The sequence below is a fragment of the Anomaloglossus baeobatrachus genome, chromosome 6, assembly GCF_048569485.1.
Source record: "Anomaloglossus baeobatrachus isolate aAnoBae1 chromosome 6, aAnoBae1.hap1, whole genome shotgun sequence".
Classification (NCBI taxonomy): Eukaryota; Metazoa; Chordata; class Amphibia; order Anura; family Aromobatidae; genus Anomaloglossus; species Anomaloglossus baeobatrachus.
In genome coordinates, this window is record NC_134358.1 from 348,316,235 (window position 1) to 348,336,794 (window position 20,560).

The 20,560-nt window shown below is 42.5% G+C and overlaps 1 protein-coding gene across 12 annotated transcripts in view; it reads left to right on the plus strand.

Annotated features, from left to right (window-relative positions):
* RECK (reversion inducing cysteine rich protein with kazal motifs) overlaps positions 1–20,560 on the plus strand; it is a 1,668,523-nt gene that overhangs the window by 71,960 nt on the left and 1,576,003 nt on the right. For all 12 annotated transcript variants that reach the window (XR_012724346.1, XR_012724347.1, XM_075314993.1 and 9 more), the window contains exon 2: positions 167–222. Coding sequence is in view for 10 of the 12 variants with exons in the window: in XM_075314993.1 (XP_075171108.1) it covers positions 167–222 (56 nt within the window). In the remaining 2 variants the exon portion in view is untranslated. The remainder of the gene's footprint in view (positions 1–166; positions 223–20,560) is intronic.

The window sequence follows — 20,560 nt, forward strand, 5'->3', positions numbered from 1 at the left end:
TTAGCTAAGCTCCATTAGGGATCTGTTACTACACCAGGCCATAGACCCTATGCTGACTGATCATTGGGTCAGATCACTTCTCTCCTGCCCTCTACCACCTTGTAGAAGTTTTCAATATATTCTCAATACTAACTTGATGGTTTAAATATTTTTTTTCCATCCATAGATGCATCATGCTGCTATCAAGCAAAGGAATTAATGTGCCGTGAAACTTGTGAGCAGGTAAATATTTCCTCTTGTGACTCTTTTGATCGCTACAGTACAAAATAAACTAACAAACACATAAATACTCCCTTTTCTACAATAGTTTACTTATTGTATACACTATTGAAACTGCATCATCAAGAATGAAAAGTCACATAATTATAGAAATTACAAGATCAATACACATGTTAATGATTTGCAGATGATGAAAAAAGGGAAAGAATAATTTCAAAACATCTTGATATTTTCATCATAGAGTATGTGTCATGTTTAGAAATGCACTCATTTAGACGCCTTAACAACATGCTTTCAATGAGGTTATTATTTGTTGTTTGAGTATCTGCTACACTGAATGAACTTGAGCACCAAATCATGAAGAGCTGCTGCTGGCAATTCTCTTTGCCATTTCCAATCAAGTCCTGAGACACTGCTAACCATGGCAGCACATTTAGATGACACAGGCTGCTCACAGAAGCAAGAGCTGAATTATTTGGAGTGCACTTAAATTCTATTGGACGGAAATGCTGGTAGAATAGGTGGAACTTAATGCACGTAGTAAAACTCACTTCACACTTCTGCTTTCTTGCAAATAACAGCGGGAAAGTTGAAACACTGTTATATAGTTGCATAAGGCATTGAATTGTCTCCATTGATGCATTAAATTATCTCCTTTAAATTGTATGAAGTCTAACCGACAATAATAAAATATGTTTAATGTGCAAGAATACAGTAGTGTGAAGTGTATTTGACTATACAGTAGCAAGAGCAACATGTGGCCTGTAGTTGTCATGATGAGAACGGCTCCTGAGACACTTTGGAAAAATGCTATACTACTGGCTGCACGAGAGATCCATTCTGTACTGCAAGTTAAATTGGAAGTCACTCACCAAGCCTAAGACATCAATTTTTACAGAAATCATCAGAAGGTGTTTGCACAACATTAAAACCAGATGTCCAGCTATCAGTGTTCCATTGATCTCTTGACATCATTCTCAAAGGCTATCATGATGCAGAGCACACAGGTGATGGAGACTGGAATGTAGGTCTATCCTCTTTATATATCATTGCACACAAAGCAAAAGTGGGATTAATCGCTAGAGATTGGTCTAGAGACCACATGGGCAATGCTGTGAAGAGGCCTTCATGAGGGACTCACGCTGAGTGAACTTTTGTGATCAGGGGCGTACATAGATATCATGGGGGCCCATAGCAGAAATTGTAATTGGGCCCCCCGCCCTCCCCCCCCCCCTTCCCAAAAAAAAACCAAAAAGATTGGCTGGTCACAGAAGCACATATTACACAACTTTACAGCCCTTAACAAGTATTTTTTCCTTCAATTGAAGCCCCCAGATTCCCCTTTCGTTGCAGCCATGAAAAATGATGGCAACAAAAGTGCCCCACAAACACTGTATGATCCCCCACAGCAAATTCTTCCACAGTACCCTCCACACACACACACACACACACACACACACACACACACACAACACACACACACACACACACACACACACACACACACACACACACACACACACACACACACACACACACACACAGTATGATGACCCTACTGTACTCCCCTTCAACTACCCTAGCAATAAATAGTGACCCTGACACAGTAAGATCCCCAACTGTGACCCCCACACAGCCCTCCATGCAGTATATGGCTTATAATAGATTGGTCCCTACTATCCCTCCAAATAGTGATCACCAGTAACATTATAAAAAGGAGCTCTGTATACAGTGTATAGTATGTGTGTGTGTGTGTGTGTACATGTAATACACTGACTTACCAGTGACCTCTCTAACTGAGGTTATTCATCCTCACTTTTCCTCTTCATCTGTTGCTGACCGCTATTATTTCTTCCTGCCATGACACAACTCTACAGAAAATAAGTCACCTATAGCTGATCACTCCCAGAGCACATTCCTCACTTTTCCCCCCAATTTCTACATTACATTAGACTTTTGCCCCCCCTATGGAAGACTGTAACCTCAAAATTAAATTATATTTCATCAGTAATAATGTCCCCTAATTTGCCCCTACAGTAAGTATCTCCACTATTTTGTCATCATAAACCAATAATGTATGTTCCTCATTCTGGCCCCATACAGTAAGGGTATGTTCACACACTGCATCTTTTTTTTTTACCGCAAAGATGCAGTGTTTTTGTCCCAAAAAACGCATGCGTTTTTGCCGCATTTTGCCCAATGCAGTTTAAGTCAAATCTAATTGACTAGAAGGGCTTAAAAATGCAAAAAGAATTGACGTGCTGCATCTTGGCTGCATATTCAAAAATGCAGCCGAAAAAAGATGCACTGTGTAGACCACAAAATAGAAATCTTATAGACTTTGCTGGGGGAAGGAAATGCATGCATTTGGGTGCATCTTTGTGACCTCAAAAACGCACCAAAAACACAGTAAAAGATGCAGTGTGTGAACATAGCCTTATTATGTCTCTCATCCTTGCTCCCTTTCTTTAATAATATCTCCCTTCCTGGACCCCTGTAATTAATAATATCTCTCATCCCAGGGCCTTATATTCCCCCATACTGGGCCCTTATGTTCCTCCATCCCAGGCCCCTAAACTGCCCCATTCTGGGCTCCTATATCCCCTACTCTGTCCATTCACAGAGGTAGGAACAAAAAGATTCTTCTCACCTCCCTGCGCTCCTCCGACGTCCTCTTGCGGCTTCATATGCGGCGCTGTCAAATGACCACTCCACCCATCTGAGGCCGCACGCTGACATCAGAGCGTGGTGCATAGCAGCGATGTTAAAAGATGTGGGCCCATATACATGCATACACATGCAGACAGGCACACACTGACACATGCACGCAGATGGGCAGACACACATACGCAGATGCACTGACATGCAAACGTATATAGACACACAGATATACAAAGACAGACAAGTGCATGCAGGCAGGCACGCAGATAGGCACACAGTCACATGCATACAAATGCACACAGACATACAGTCATAAAGACAAGCACATATATGTATACATACGTAAACACACAGGCATGAATACAAATGTAGACACAAACAAATGTACAGATATGCTGTCACACACACACACAATCAGGCACATGTACACAGGCAGATGCACACATGCAGAAAAATGTACACCTGCAGACAGGTGCACGTTGACAGACACATGCACATAGTCACACAGACACGCACATGAACAGACATGCACACAAAATCAGACAGACGCACGCACACATACAGACACGCACAAGAATGCAGCCAGGCACATGCACAAACACATGCATACATATGTAGACATGCACACATGTGTAGACACAGACATGCACACAGACACAAGCCTGCACACACTGTATGTGGTGTGTGTATGTGGATACTCTGGCCAGCTCTCATATGGGGTACTGTGCATACTCTGGCCAGCTCTCATATGGGGTGCTGTGCATACTTTGGCCAGCTCTCATATGGGGGCACTGTGGATACGCTGGACAGCTCTCATATGGGGGCGCTATGGATACTCTGGTGAGCTCTCATATGGGTGCACTGTGGTTACTCTGGCCAGCTCTCATATGTGAGCGCTGTGATTACTCTGGCCAGCTTTCATATGGGGGTGCTGTGCATACTCAGACATGCACACAGACACAAGTCTGCACACACTGTATGTGATATGTGTATGTGGATACTCTGGCCAGCTCTCATATGGGGTGCTGTGCATACTCTGGCCAGCTCTCATATGGGGGCACTGTGGATACGCAGGCCAGCTCTCATATGGGGGCACTGTGGATACTCTGCTCTCATATGGGGCGCTGTGGATACTCTTGCCAGCTCTCATATGGGGGCGCTGTGCATACTCTGGCATTGTGCATACTCTGGCCAGCTTTCATATGGGGGCGCTGTGGATACTCTGGCCAGCATTCATCTGGTGGCGCTTCATACTCTGGATAGCTCTCATATGGGGGCGCTGTGGATACTGATGCACAGACATGTACACATACGTAGACACACACACAAACCTGCACACACTGTATGTGGTGTGTTGATTTTGGACACACATACGTAAGCACATATATGCACACAGAACGAAGACAAGCATATGCACAGACAATCACAAATATATAGTCAGGCATATACATACATACACACATGTACACAGACATATACTCATTCATACAAGAAAAGTGTCATATAAACAGATGTATAAAACATACACAAACATACACACACCTATTAGTGGGGTTCTTACCTTGCCCGTCTGTTCTCCGGTCCGGCCTGCAGGCTCAGATCCTTACAGATCCTCTCTGGCAGGAAGTAGGAGTGCAGGGCGCACAGCGTGACGTCACAGTTAGCAGACACAGGCAGCGTCTGTTAACTGGGACAAGGCCGGGGTGGCACACGAACAACTGAATGCGCAGTGCAGCCCTGGCCGACATAAACAGTCTGCCCTGGAACAGCCGCTGGTGGAGCTGCCTGGGGCCCCCTGCCCCAGCCCAGGCCGCGGCTACCACCAGACAGCGGACGAACAAGGAGCAGCAGCGGGGGACTGAAGAGAGGTGAGTATACAGGGATGGACTGGGACAGCAAGGTATCCCCCGGAGGTCCCCGGGACCCTCCAGGGGTTACCCTGCTGTCCCAGTCCACCCCTGTATATTCATCTCTCTTCAGTCCCCTGCCGCTGCTCCTCATTCGTCCGCTAACTGTGCTCTGCACAGCTGAATATGGTGGTGACTGGCGCTCACTAGTGACATCACCAATGTGCTGAACTATCGGAGCACAGATGACAATGATGAGAGGCTGCGCTCTGCGCTCCATCTCATCGTCGCTTTCAACTGTATCTGTATCTGTAATGCCAATACATTTGAAAGTGGGATCCTGAGCGCGGTGCAGGGTGCTGGAGTGGACACCGCTGGCAGCCGCCCCTGGGCCCCTCCAGCTCACGGGCCCCATAGCAGTGGCGTGGCCTGCCTCTATTGATGGTACGCCACTGCCTGTGATTATGGTATAAGATTGTATAATGTGTGAAAAACAGACTCCTCTAATCTTCATTCCAGGCACACAGCTTAAGTTTTCAATGTTTGGATCGTAGCATCAGTCATACCGCAATTTTTCTACAGGGTCTTTGGAACTGTGTTTCAAAATGAGAACACCAGGCCACATATTGCTTGTACTACTGGGAGCAGAATGCGTGGCGTAAATGTGCTACCATGGCCTCCAACCTCACCTGACTTGTCTCCCATAGACTGCATGTGGGATATGAGTAGTTGCAAAGAAAGCTGCCAGCAGTAGATCTTGATGATTGGTATGTAAAAGTGCATTCATCATGGCAGAATATTCTTCATACAAACATTAATAATTTCATTTATAGCATGCCAAGGCATATAAGTGTGTGTATTTCTGCATGTGGCACTCATAGTCAATACTGAATAAATGAAGATGTTTCAAAAATTGTTTATTTTTTTCATTTTGCATATCATTATGTTTATCAGACCTGTGATTTCCATCAATCCATCACTTTTCCAGTTGGAAATTTGTGATGCCTAGGTCTTATCACTGGTAATAGTCTATAAAGCAATATCTTTTACATATGAGATCATGTACAGACTGGGTTAGATGGTCAAATATGATGCTATATATTGCATCTGTACTTAGACTAGAGTTATTTAATGTCACAAATCCATGTTTCACAGACCAAGATTTAGTCTAATCTATGAGTTATTACAGAAAAACTGAGGGTTTTTCATGCTGCCTAAACCGCCACCATGTACTTATTCTTGTGTTAATACCCTCACAAATAAGCCTTTGGTACTATTTGATTACAGAGAGTAGCAATAAGCAATTTTATTTAATATGCTTAATAGTGTCAGAGTAGTAAAGTGGGTGTTGGCTTTCCCAGACTAGTGATTCTGCCAATAATGTCATCACACCCTGTGGTCATGATGGCATGATGTGCAATAATTGGCGTCATTACCAACTCTTTACAAATTTCCTGCATGCACACAACTTTTGTTCTTTCAGGTCAGTGCGCAATGATACCAGGTATAAGTTTCCCGGCTTTATTGCACACTGCACATTTTCTGGAAGCACAGCCACGCTTAAAATGTTCTCCTTCCAGTTATTATCTCTGGCTCGTCTGTCATAGGCACATTACTTCATCACAATGTGCTCCCCAGGCATGCGCAGTATGCCAATGAAGCCGGGAATGTACACCTATCTTCATTGTGAACTGATTTGAAAGAACGAAAATAGAGTGCATGCTCAAGATTTGCAAAGAGTCAGCGGTGACGCTGTCTCTTTCAAATCATGTTATTATACTCACAGGTAAAACTCGGCGTACACGCAGGACGTGTCCATTCCCACAACCCGAACCCCCCCCTCTCCTCCCCGTGATGCAGTCCCTCAAAGGAGACTGTGATTTTTGCTATATAAAGTAATACATTGGTATCGCTGCATATAGGTGAAGTGATCAAACAATCACAGGTTCAAGTCCCCTAAGGGTACTACAAAATAAAGTGGAAAGTAGGAATTTAAAAAACCCAGACCATATTTGAATTGTCCCCCTTTTTTCCCCAGTTAAAAATAAAGAAGTGTAAGAAATAAAAAAAGATTCAGAATTTGTATTACCACATCCCAAAGAATCCAAACTATGAAGATATAAAATAAACAGTAAAATGTTTAAAGAGGAAAGACATTTAAATGCCGTAATTTTGTTTTTTCGATTGCAACAACACCGTAACAAAATGCACTACGTGGCATTTAAAACCTATCCTGTACCCCAAATCATATACATAAAAACAAAAGCTCGCCACGTAAAAAAAAAAGCTCTCACTCTGCTACATTGGTGGAAAAATATTTGTGATGAGTGGACCACTACAGCACATCTCTGATAATCATGAAACACAGGTGGCAAAATCTACAGCTTTCTGCAGTGTGCAGACTGGCAAGAAGAGCAGAATTGAGGATTGGGTGGAAGATGATGAGGTCCTAGAGCCCACATGGAGTGAAGGCCATCCGAGTGATATGTGCAATTCGGAGGAAGTAGAGGTGGTCACGCTGCCCCAGCTGCACAGCAAAAGAGTAAGAAGATGCAAAAGCACAGGGGCTGGCTCCTAGCCAGTACATCGGCTGCTACAGCTCACTGTGCTGACAAACTGACCTCACCAAAGTCAGCTCAAAGGAACTCCCTGGCATGGCATTTCTTCAGCCAATGTGCTGATAAGACATGAGTAGTTTGTACACTATGCCATTAGAGCCTGAAGCAAGGCATAAATGGTTTTAACATGAGCACTACCTGCATGACAAGGCATCTGAATACAAAGCACGAGCTGAAGTGGAATAGACACCTGAACAATTAGGAAAAATTTGAGGGTTCTCCTGCTTCCCCTTCTGCTACAGACTTGGCCTCTTCATTCTGCTCCTGAGCAACAGAGCTCCTTGGCTTCTTGCAAAGAGACTGTGATAGCACCAGCACCACCAGCAGTGTCAACAAGCATCTTAACACCGTCCCTTGGAAGCATTCAGCTGTCCATCCCCCCCAAACACTGGAGAGCAAGAGAAAGCCCCTCCTACCCACTTATGAGCCCTGTTTCTGAATGACAGCATTTCAAAATTCCTAACATTTGAAAAAACTTATGGCAGTGGCTGTCCCACAGTACATGGTTCCCATCCCAAACCAAATCAGATGTGCACTGTGCAACCCCATCAGTGGGAAGGTCTACATAACCTCTGATACTTGGACCAGTAAGGATGGCATGAACGTTATAACCCCCTAGCTACCTACTGGGTAAATGTAATGGCGGCTGGCCCTGAGGCGGAAGGCATTCTGGCATATGTCCTACCATAACCAAGAATTGCTTCCTCCTCCTACTCCACTTCCTCCACCACCTCCTCATCTGGTCAGCATAACACCTGCACCACCAACTTAAGCACAGCCAGGTGCAAACAACATCAGACTAGTCTGAAACTCCTGTGTGTGGTGGAAAAATCCCACACCGCGCAGGAGTGGTGGATGGGGATTAAACAACAGACCGATGAGTGATTGGTGCTGCGGAACCGCAAGCCTATCCTTCCTTCTGCAGGTTTTCACATTTTGCTAATGAACATTTAGATTTTATAAATGACTAGCTGTAGTCCTCGGCCTCATCCGGGATAGTAACGAAGTGTCTCTCTGTGTGTCTCCCTCTCTGATTGTCTCCCTCCCTCTCTGTCTGTCTCTGTCTGTCTCTGTCGGTCTCTGTGTTTTCTGTCTCTGTGTGTGTGTCTGTGTGCCTGTCTGTTTTTCTCTATTTCTCTTTGTCTGTCTCTATTTCTCTGTCTCTGTGTGTGTCTGTGTCTCTGTGTATGTCTGTCTCTGTGTGTCTCTCTTTGGGTGCCTGTCTGTGTGTCTGTGTCTCTGTGTGTCTGTCTGTATCTCTGCAGGTTTCTCTGTCTCTGCGTGTTTCTCAGTCTCTGTGTGTTTCGATCTTTGTGTGTGTCTCTGTATGCCTCGGTGTGTCTGTGTGTGTGTCTGTGTGTGTGTGTGTGTGTCTGTCTCTGTGTGTCTTTTTGTCTGTGTGTCTCTGTGTGTGTGATTGTTTCTGTGTCTGTCTGTGTGTCTCTGTCACGGTGTCTGTCTCTACCCATATCATATTACCTGACAAACTGTTTGATTCCAAGAATGTCCTCTGTTGCTTATTAATGACCTGTAGCTCCCAGCTCCATTGACTTTAATGGGCAGGTTTTTTTGGCGAATAACTGTAAAGCGCGGGGTTAAAATTTCCCCTCAAAACAGTCTGACAATCCCTGACTCAAATGGGGTGTATGTACAAAATTTTGTGATTGTAAATGTTTTTTTCCTTTTTCCATGGAAAAATAAACAAAAGTTATGTCCATTTGAGAAAGTTTTGGAAAAGTGAAATTTGACTGTCATTTTTAGCTAACACTTCCTGTTCTGTGCAGGAGACTTTACAAAAGTCTCATCATTACCCACATAAATACAATGAAAGGTAGTGACTAAGAGCAGATAACACAGAATTCTCCATTTACAATATTTGTTAAGGTCCAGTCACACTAAGCAACTTACCAGCGATCCCAACAACGATAGGGATCGCTGGTAAGTTGCTAGGAGGTTGCTGGTGAGATGTCACACTGCGACGCTCCAGCGATCCCACCAGGAACCTGACCTGGCAGGGATCGCTGGAGCGTCGCTACACAAGTTGCTGGTGAGCTCACCAGCAACCAGTGACCAGCCCCCAGCGCCGCGTGGAAGATGCTGCGCTTGGTAACTAAGGTAAATATCGGGTAACCAACCCGATATTTACCTTGGTTACCAGCGCACGCAGCTACACGTGCAGAGAGCAGGGAGCAGCGCACACCGCTTAGCGCTGGCTCCCTGCTCTCCTAGTTACAGCACACATCGGGTTAATTACCCGATGTGTGCTGCAGCTACATGTGCACAGAGCAGGGAGCAGCGCACACCGCTTTCGCTGGCTCCCTGCTCTCCTAGTTACAGCACACATCGGGTTAATTACCCGATGTGTGCTGCAGCTAAATGTGCACAGAGCAGGGAGCAGCGCACAATGCTTAGCGCTGGCTCCCTGCTCTCCTAGCTACAGCACACATCGGGTTAATTAACCCGATGTGTCCTGCAGCTACATGTGCACAGAGCAGGAGCCGGCACTGACAGTGAGAGCGGCGGAGGCTGGTAACAAAGGTAAATATCGGGTAACCAAGGACAGGGCTTCTTGGTTACCCGATGTTTACATTGGTTACCAGCCTCCGCAGAAGCCGGCTCCTGCTGCCTGCACATTTAGTTGTTGCTGTCTCGCTGTCACACACAGCGATCTGTGCTTCACAGCGGGAGAGCAACAACTAAAAAATGGCCCAGGACATTCAGCAACAACCAACGACCTCACAGCAGGGGCCAGGTTGTTGCTGGATGTCACACACAGCAACATCGCTAGCAACGTCACAAAAGTTGTTCGTTAGCAGCGATGTTGCTAGCGATGTTGCTTAGTGTGACGGGGCCTTTAGAGAAAATGAGTGATTTCTCCCAGAAAATGATTGCAGTTGCACATGTTTTGTTATACACATGATTATTTCCTTTGACATATAGTCAGGAAAACAAAGACTGGAGAGGTCTCTAATTTTTATAGTATGTATACTTCAATTGTGGATAATGGGATAAAAAAATCCCTAAAATCACATTGTATGATTTTTAAATAATTAATTTGAATTTTATTGCATGAAATAAGTACTTGATACAATAGAAAAAATGAACTTAATACAGAAACCTTTGTTTGCAATTACAGAGGTCAGACATTTTCCTGTAGGTCTTAACCAAGTTTGCACACACTGCAGCAGTGATTTTGGCCCACTCCTCCATACAGATCTTCTCCAGGTCTTTCAGATTTCAAAGTTGTCACTGGGCAACATTGAGTTTCAGCTTTCTCCAAAGATTTTCTATTCGGTTCTGGTCGAGAAACTGGCTAGGCCACTCCAGGACCTTGAAATGCTTCTAAGGCTATGTCCGCACTTTGCGTCGTCCTACTTGCAGTTCAAAACGCACCCTCTGGCATTAATTGATTTTGGCAAAGTTTCTTTTGACCACAAAATAGCGCTAAAAACGCATGCGTATTTACCACGTTTTAGCTGCGTTTTTTGCGCTTTTTACATGCTTTTCCATTGCGTTTTGAAAGATGCGTTTTGAACATAAAGACACTGCTAAATAAAGTTTAAACAGTCAAACACAATGAAAAAAGGGGAAAAAAAGGAACACATAATTATTGAAATGATAAAGAAAATAGTTATGTCTTATAATTATAGCGGTCTTATACTATTTAGCGGTAAAATAGCATTAAATTTATATTTTTCATTAATTTAATTGTCGGACTATCTTTGTGTGTAAAGGGACATATTGTTCCATTATTTTAATGTCAGAAAAGATTGCGTTTTGGAATTCCAAAACGCATTGTTTCTGCAGCTAAAAATTAGGTAAAACGCTGAAATTTTGATGTTTCTTGCTTTTTGCTACTTCATTGACTTCAATGTTAGCAAAACACAGCCCAAATAGCAAAAACAATTGACATGCTGCGTCTTTGAACGCATGGTTTTTGCCACAAATTATGCAAATTAAACGCTGCGTTTGGAAACGCAAAATGCGGTCTAGAAATCCCCATTTTCAATAGACTTTGCAGAAAAATCAAAAAGCATGCCTTTTGTCATGAAAACGCTGCAGTTCAAAACGGACCTAAAAAGCAGCTGAAACGCAGGTGGAAACAAAGTGTGGACACAGCCTTAGGCCTGTTTCACACGTCAGTGATTCTGGTAAATATGTGCTTTTTTTTTTATACGTACCAAAATCACTGACATATGCAGACCAATTATAATCAATGAGTCTGCGCACACATCAATGATTTTTCCCTGACCGTGTCTCCGTGCTGCGTACACACGTGTCCGTGATTGCCGCACGGAGACAAATCTGTTTTTTTTCTGGCATCGCTGATGTCCCACGGACCACACTATGGTCTGATCCGTGAAACACGTACCAGAAAAACACGTCATTGAAAATAAAAAACATTTTCAACTCTCCTTCTCCAGCGACGCTCTGTGCAGCCTCTGCTCTCTGCAGCTTCCTGGCCGTATCATTATGGCATGCATTTTCATGTATGAAGTCAGAGCCAACCCGGAAGTAACTGCAGAGGTAAGAGACAGTGGAGGCTGGATGCAACAGAGCTGGAGACTTAAGCACAGTAGGAACAGGATAGGTGAGTATGTGTCCATATGCATTCACGGAGTATGGATCACGGATTGCACATGGACAACCCATGTGTGCTGTGAATCACGGCACACGGAGGGACAGGCGTTTTTAACACGTCAGTGAAAAACGTCTGTTTTTCACTGACGTGTGAAACAGGCCTTACAGAGCAGCTCCTTAGTTGCCCTGGCTGTTTTTTTCTGATCATTTGTCATGCTGGAAGACTCAGACATGACCTATCTTTAATACTATTACTGAAGGAAGGAGGTTGTTGGCCAAAAAATTGCAATACATGACTCCATCCATCCTCCTTTCAATACGGTGTAGTCGACCTGTCCCCTTTGCAGAAAATCACCCCCAAAGTATGATGTTTCCATCCCAATGATTCACAGTTGGGACGGTATTCTTGAGTTTGTACTCCTTGTTCCTCCAAACACAGCGAGTGGAGTTAATACCAAAAAGTTCTATTTTTGTCTAACCTGACCACATCACCTTCTCCCATGACTCCTATGGATCATCCAGATGGTCACTGGTGAACATCAAACAGGCCTGGACATGTGCTAGCATGACGTTGTAGTGTGTTACTAATGGTAATCTTTGAGACTGTAGTCCAAGCTCTCTTCAGATCATTGACCAGGTCTTCCCGTGTAGTTTTGGGCTAATTCCGGACTTTTCTCAGAAAGATCCTTACCTTGCTTCCATTTTTTATTTTTATTCGGGAGTCTGAACCCAAACAGTAACAAGGACTGAGCTGAAGTTCGTGTTCTTGGAATGGACCCCAAACGTTACAGTTTGGATTCGCCCATCATTATACCTGACCTTTCTTAGAATTATCCTTACCCCACGAAGCAAGAGTTTGCATGGAACCCCTGACTGAGTAAAATGGACAGTTATCTTGTGTTTCTTCCATTTTCTAATAATTGTGCCACTAGTTGTTGTGTTCTCACCAAGTCGCTTGTCTATTGTGTTGTAGTCCATTACAGCTTTGTGCAGATCTACAATTTTGTCCCTGGAATCCTTAGATCGCTCTTTGGTCTTGGCCATGCTGGAGAGGTTGGAGTGTTATTGATTGTGTGGACAGGTGCAATTAATACAGGTAATGAGTACAGACTTGGAGGGCTTCTTAAAGAAAAAATAACAGGTATAGGCATACGAGAGCCGGAATTCTTGCTGGTTGGTAAGTGGTTAAATACTTATTTCATGCAATAAAAAGCAAATTACTTATCTAAAAATCATTCAATGTCATTTTCTGATTTTTTTTTTTGTTAATTATGTCTGTCACTGTTGAAGTGTAATTACAATAAATATTACAGACCTCTACGTTCTTTTTAGGTGGGAAAACTTGCAAAATAGTCATTGTAACAAATTACTTATTTCCCTCACTGTAATTTCACACAACTCCAAAAACGGGCAGGACAAAATTGTTGGCACCCTTAACTTAATATTTGGTTGTACACTCTTTGGAATAAATAACTGCAATCAATCACTTCTTAAAACCATCATCAAGCTTCTTCCATCTGTCAACTGTAATTTTGAACCACTCCTTTTGCAAGCTGCTACAGGTCTCTCATATTTGAAGGGTACCTTTCTCCCCACAGCAATTTTAAGATTGCAGGTGTGCAATGGGATTTAGATCCGGACTCATTGCTCACCACTTCAAAACTCTCCAGGGTTAAGTTTCAATCAATTTCTGGGTGATTCCTGAAGTATGTTTGGAGTTATTTTTCTGATGGGAGACCATTAACCTAGGACACAAACCCAGCTTCTGCCACTGGACACTACATTGCGACATGAGAGGAAGTAAAGGATCCACCTTCCAGGAGAAATGTGCAGATAAAATACAATTTTTATTAAACTTTTTTTTTTTTTTTTTTTAAATACACTACATTGCGATCCAAAATCCTTTTGGTATTTTCAGATTTCATGATGCCTTGCACACAGTCAAGGTACACAGTACCAGAGGCAGCAAAGCAATCCCAAAATATCTTTGAACCTCCACCATATTTGACTGTAGGTACTGGGTTCCTTCCTTTGCAGGTCTCATTCCTTTTTCGGTAAACAGTAGAATGATGTGCTTTAACAAAAGCTCTATATTGGTTTCATCTGTCCACAAGAAACTTTCCCAGAAGGATTTTGGCTTACTGCAGTCTAGCTTTGTGTCTGTGTGAGCAGTGGAGTCCTCCTGGGTCTCCATTCATAGTGTTTCATTTAATATGAATGTCGATGGGTAGTTTGCACTTATACTGAGGCACCCTGAGCCTGCAGGACAGCTTGAATTTCTTTGGAACTTGATTGAGGCTACTTATCCACCATTCTGACTATCCTGATTTGGAGGTGTGCCACACCTGCAGTGGTCGAACCGCTCGGATCCGGGGGTTGCTGTGGCTCGAGGGTCTCCGGACCCGGGGGCTAGTGGCCATTTCAAATGTAAAGGGGGGGTTTAAAGTGGGGAGAGCGTTCGTGACGCCACTTGTGGTTCGCTGTAAAGCGAGTACCGCCACCGCCGATGGGACTACCCCGGGGAGATGGAGTGGGGCAGCCAGGTGACGTTTCCTCCACGGGTAGGGGAGGCCCCGAGACTCTGTATGATGGGGAGCGTGGTGCAGATTAGAAGCAGAGGAGGACAGCGTACTCACTCAGGCAGTGTTGTTATGGATGCGACCAGAAAGCAGACTGTGACACAGAAGTTAACCAAGTCTCTGGGTGCCGCTGCCACTGCCACTTCAGGGGTGCTCGTCCGGGATTCCGCTCCCTTTGGTGTTACTGATGATCTGTACCTTGCCTCCATGCACTGTATTTTAGTGTTCTGAGTCACCCCTCTGCTTGAAGCTGTTTGGGTCCCGCTTCCCACTATTAGGCTGTGCTCTCGATTGCTGACACTTGGGATTTCAGTGGGCTGCATCAACTGGAAAGCCCTATCCCCCTCTTTGTGTTGATGCCTTCGATCTCTGAGCTCTTGGGGAAAGTCAATAAAGAAACTATCCTCCACAGGTTAATTATCAGGTTGCGTGAAGCTACTCCCTGATCTAGGGTCCAGTACCCTGCCCTGCTCGGTCCGGTTCGGTTACTAGGTACTCCGGTGCCTGCAGTTCCGCAAAATTAAGCCTGGCACATTTCCCAAATACCCTGCGACCAGGTCTCCGACTCCTTTGGTCCCAGACCAACGTCTGCGACCTACCCAAAAGTCCCCAGGGAACTCCAATTCCCTGCTCCTCACTCTTTGGGAGCTACTCCTGAACTCCAGGTAGCTGCTACTCCCAGCTCATCACTCTTTGGGAGCTACTACTCAACTGACTCTAAGCTCTGCTCTCCACTGCCTCTCGCTGACTTTCCCCCTCCCACCAATCTGTTTGACTTCTAGGTGAGTGGCCCTTATCCAGCTAGACCACCCACTAGTGTGCCTGACAGGGTGTGGTGTGACTAGGATTTGAATGCTGATGGAGCAATACCAATGTTTGGGATCCCAGAACCATGGGGGGTTGAGTCCTGAACTATAAGGGCAGAGGTGCAGTCCTCTGTGACACCCTGAATAGTTCAGGGATGTCACACAACCTTGTAGCAGTTTTTTTCTGCTGTCCACATCCAAGAAGATTAGTTACAGTGCCATAGGTTGTAAACTTCTTGATTTAGGTTGTGCACCGTGAACAAAGAAACATCAAGATCTCTAGAGATGGACTTGTAACCTTGATGTTGATGAAATTGTTCAACAATTTTGGTTCTGAGAGCCTTAGACAGTTCTTGTCTCCTCTTTCGGTTCTCCATATTTATTGTGGCTCATACTGACACACAATGCAAATATTAAGTCAACTTCTGCCCTTTTTATCTGGTTTCAGGTGTGATTTTCATATTACCCACACCAGAAAACTTGGCACAGGTGAGTTTAAATGAGCATCAAATGCTTCATACAAAGTAGTTCTCCCAAAGTTTCTGAAAGGTACCAACAATTTTATCGAAGCCATTTTTGGGTTTTGTGTGAAATTATGTCCAAATGTCCTTTTTTCAGGCTTATTTTTGTTTTGCTTGTTTTGCTTATTTGTTCCAATACACACAAAGGAAATAAATATGCATGTGCAGAAAATGTGCAATTTTAATAATTTTCTAGAAGCAGTACTTAATTTTCTGGAACAATTTCACAGGTACTAAGGGGTACTTTGCACGCTATGACATCGCTAGCGATCTCGTTAGCGATGTGAAATGCTAGATCGCAAGTGCGATCTTTCGAGATCGCACATAGGTCATTTTACGCATGTGCGATCTCAAAAGATTGCACTTGCGATCTAGCATTTCACATCGCTAACGAGATCGCTAGCAATGTCGCAGCGTGCAAAGTACCCCTAACACTTTCGTCCTTAACTGTATGCTTTAATTCCTTAGTGATATCTACTTACGATACTGAAAGTCTTCCGAATGAAAATCTTTAGAAATAAGAGAACATTTACAGAAGGTGAAATAAGTATTGAACACATCACCAATTTTCTAAGCAAATATATTTCTAAAAGTGCATGAATTTGTGCCTTAATTTATCACCAGATGTCTGTAAGAATTCATCCAATCCACATAATCAATGAAATCTAATAAATAAATCTTTATTTTTATATAGTGCTAACATATTCCACAGCGCTCTACTTACATCATGAACACTGTCCCCATTGGGGCTCACAATCTAAAGTCCCTATCTGCATGTCTTTGGAGTGTAGGAAGAAACTGGAGTACCTGGAGGAACACCACACAAACATGGGGAGAACATACAAACTCCTTGCAGATGTTGTCCTTTGTGGGATTTGAACCCAGGACCCCAGTGCTGCAAGACTGTAATGCTAGCCATTGTGCTGCCTAAATTAAAGATGTCCATAAATTAAGTGATGTGTACAAATGCGAAATGACGCAAGAAAAATGTGTTGAACATATGAAGAAAGAGAGTTGCAAAAAACCATAAGTCACGACACAAGCTGAAATCTACCAGTAATTAGAAAGCAATCCTATCACTTAGTGAAAAATATCAGCTGGCTCAACTGATGCCTATGTAAAGGTGGTTCAACTGATGGCCTATATAAAGGTGTTTCACTACCAAAGTGCCACAGAAGAACCCTCTTATGATGGGTAAAACCAGTGAGATGTCTCAAGACATTCACATCCTTATATTTGCAAAACATACTGATGCAATTGGTAACAGAAGAATTTCTAAACTTTTGAATTTCCAGTAAGCACTGTATCATAGCATCCATAGCATCATTGTATCATAGTTTTTAAGGTTGAAGGGAGACTCTAAGTCCATCTAGTTCAACCCGTAGCCTAACATGTTGATCCAGAGGAAGGCAAAAAAACCCCAATGTGGCAAACAAGTTCTAATGGGGAAAAAATTTCCTTCCTGACTCCACCTACGGCAATCAGACTAGTTCCCTGGATCAACACCCTGTCAAAAAATCTAATATACATAACTGGTAATATTACATTTTTCAAGAAAGGCGTCCAGGCTCTGCTTATATGTTAGTAGTGACTCACTCATTACAACATCATGCGGCAGAGAGTTCCATAGTCTCACTGCTCATACAGTAAAGAATCCTCGTCTGTGATTATGATTAAACCTTCTTTCCTCAAGACGTAGCGGATGCCCCCGTGTTCCAGTCGCAGGCCTAGGTGTAAAAAGATCTTTGGAAAGGTCTCTGTACTGTCCCCTCATATATTTATACATTGTGATTAGATCCCCCCTAAGCCTTCGTTTTTCCAAACTAAATAACCCCAAGTTTAATAACCTGTCTTGGTATTGCAGCCCACCCATTCCTCTAATAATCTTGGTCGCTCTTCTCTGCACCCTCTCCAGTTCAGCTATGTCCTTCTTATATATCGGTGACCAGAATTGTACACAGTATTCTAAGTGCGGTCGCACTAGTGACTTGTACAGAGGTAGAACTATATTTTTTTCATGAACACTTATACCTCTTTTAATACATCCCATTATTTTATTAGCCCTGGCAGCAGTTGCCTGACACTGTCCACTAAAGTGAAGTTTACCATCCACCCATACACCCAAGTCTTTTTCTGTGTCTGTTTTACCCAGTGTTCTACAATTAAGTACATAATTATACATTTTATTTCCTCTACCCAAGTGCATGACCTTACATTTATCTACATTAAACTTCAATTGCCACTTCTCAGCCCAATCCTCCAATTTACATAAATCTCCCTGTAATATAAAATTATCCTCCTCTGTATTGATTACCCTGCAGAGTTTAGTATCATCTGCAAATATTGAAATTCTACTCCGCATGGCCCCAAAAAGGTCATTTATAAATATGTTGAAAAGAAGCGGGCCCAATACTGACCCCTGTGGTACCCCACTATGAACTGAGACCCAGTCCGAGTACGTACCATTAATAACCACCCTTTGTTTCCTATCACTTAGCCAGTTTTTAACCCAGTTACACATATTTTCCCCTATCCCCATTATTCTCATTTTATGTACCAACCTTTTGTGTGGCACATAATCAAAAGCTTTTGAAAAGTCCATATACACAACATCCACTGCATTTCCCTGGTCCAGGCTTGAACTTACCTCTTCATAGAAGCTGATCAAATTTATGACTGTTGCAGTCATAAAGTGGAAGAACATCATTTCACCCTAAACCGGCCATGAGTAGGAGTTCCAATCAAGATTTCAGACAGAGGAGTGATAAGAATTATTTGAAGCGTTGTCAGTGAGCCAAGAATCCCTTGTGGAGAACTACAGAAAAAACCTGTGACAAGCAGGTACAATTATTCCAAAGAAAACAATAAGCCAAGCATTCAATCTCCATGGTCTGTGTGCATGCTCACCATGCAATATTCCATTGCTGAACAAAATGCATGTTTAAAAGTTGCTCATTAGAGAAGCCTGTGCAATACTGGGAGAATATAGTCTGGTCACATGAGAGCAAAATGGAACTCTTTGGATGCTTTAATATACACCATATTTGATGACCAAATGGCACTGCATATCACCCGAAAAACACTATAGCAAAAGTGAAGTTTGGAGATAGTGACATCATTGAATGGGGCTGTTTTTCAACAGATGGCACTGATAAACTTTATATAATTGAATGAAGGATGAATTGAGAAATCTACTGAGACCTTTCTTTTTGTTTAGAAAAATCTGCTACTATCTACTAGGATGATGAGGGTGAAACAAGGGAAAACATTTGAGCAAGACAATTATTCCTAACACAAGGTCCAAGGAAATTCTCAGTTGGTTTCAATGAAAGGAAATAAAGCTGAATGGCCCAGCCAATCACTGTATCTAATAGAAAACGTATGGAAGGAACTAAAGCTCAGAGTTCATGGAAGGAGCACATGGAAACGTATGTGTTTGTCTGGAAGAATGGGACAAAATCACATCTGAGCAATGCATGTGACTAGTTTCTCCGTGCTGGAGTTGTCTTGAAGTTGTTATCACTAACAAAGACTTTTGTACAGAGTATTTAATACATTTTAGTTAATGTGTTTAAATCTCTTTCCCTGTGTCATTTCTCATTATTACACTCAACATCTATCATTGGATTTCTTTAACCATGTGCATTGAATGCGTTATTATTAACATCTGGTGAGAAAGTCATGTCAATAGCACCTTTTAGAAATGTTTTTTCTTAGAAAATTGTTGACGTTCAATACTTATTTAACCTGCTGTATCTCGGAGGTGAACTACTTTTTAGAGAAAGAAAGCAGTAAGTTTTGTATAATTTTGGTGTTTAATTTATTAAAAAGAACATGTTATGTTTGCTTTATATTTCATACTTTCATAGGTGGTATTGGTGAGCACATATATGATGTATTGAATTTTACTTCAAGAAGCTTGTCGTGCGCCTCATGTCATTTTCTGCTGAAGCACGCTGGTGAATTTACTTCCCTGCGTGTTAGGAGAGAAGGTGACCGATTGCATGAGTTACGGGATAAAGAAGCAAAACAGATCTTGCTATATGATTCGTGTGTGCCTAAAGGCATGAATGATAGAGCAGATCTTATGTATATTGATGGATTGATGGATTTGTAATCTTTTTTTTGTAATTTCATGTCAGTTTTGTCCTTATTAATTAATTTTCACATGTTTCAAATCAGATATGATGTGTCAATGGAGGGGGAGCATTTATTTATCTATTATGTCTAGGATTAAGTATAAATGGCTTTTTAAGGAATCAGTTGAACGTGTTGCTGGAAACAATTCTTTTATTACATTGTTTACACAGAATACAGTGATATACAGTAGTATAGTATACAGTAATACACAGTAGTATAGTATACAGTAATACACAGTATTTTCTCTCATTGGGATATATGCATTTTATTACGCTCACATGTTCCCTTTTTTCTTCTCTCTTTTTTCATTTTTTATTTCATTATCAGTATTATTTTTTAATCTTTCAATCTCATCATATTCACAATATTTAAAAAAAACCAAAAAACTGTTTATAATCAATTTTTAGTTTATAGTTACCGTATTTTTCGCTTTATAAGATGTACCTGATTATAAGACACACCCCCAAATTTGGTGACTGAAAAGAGAATTTTATTTTTTTTTTTAATGTTAAATGGGGTTCGTCTTATAATGCCAGTGTCCGTCTAACAAATCATATAGGGTATATGTCCCTTATAGCCCCCCATCCT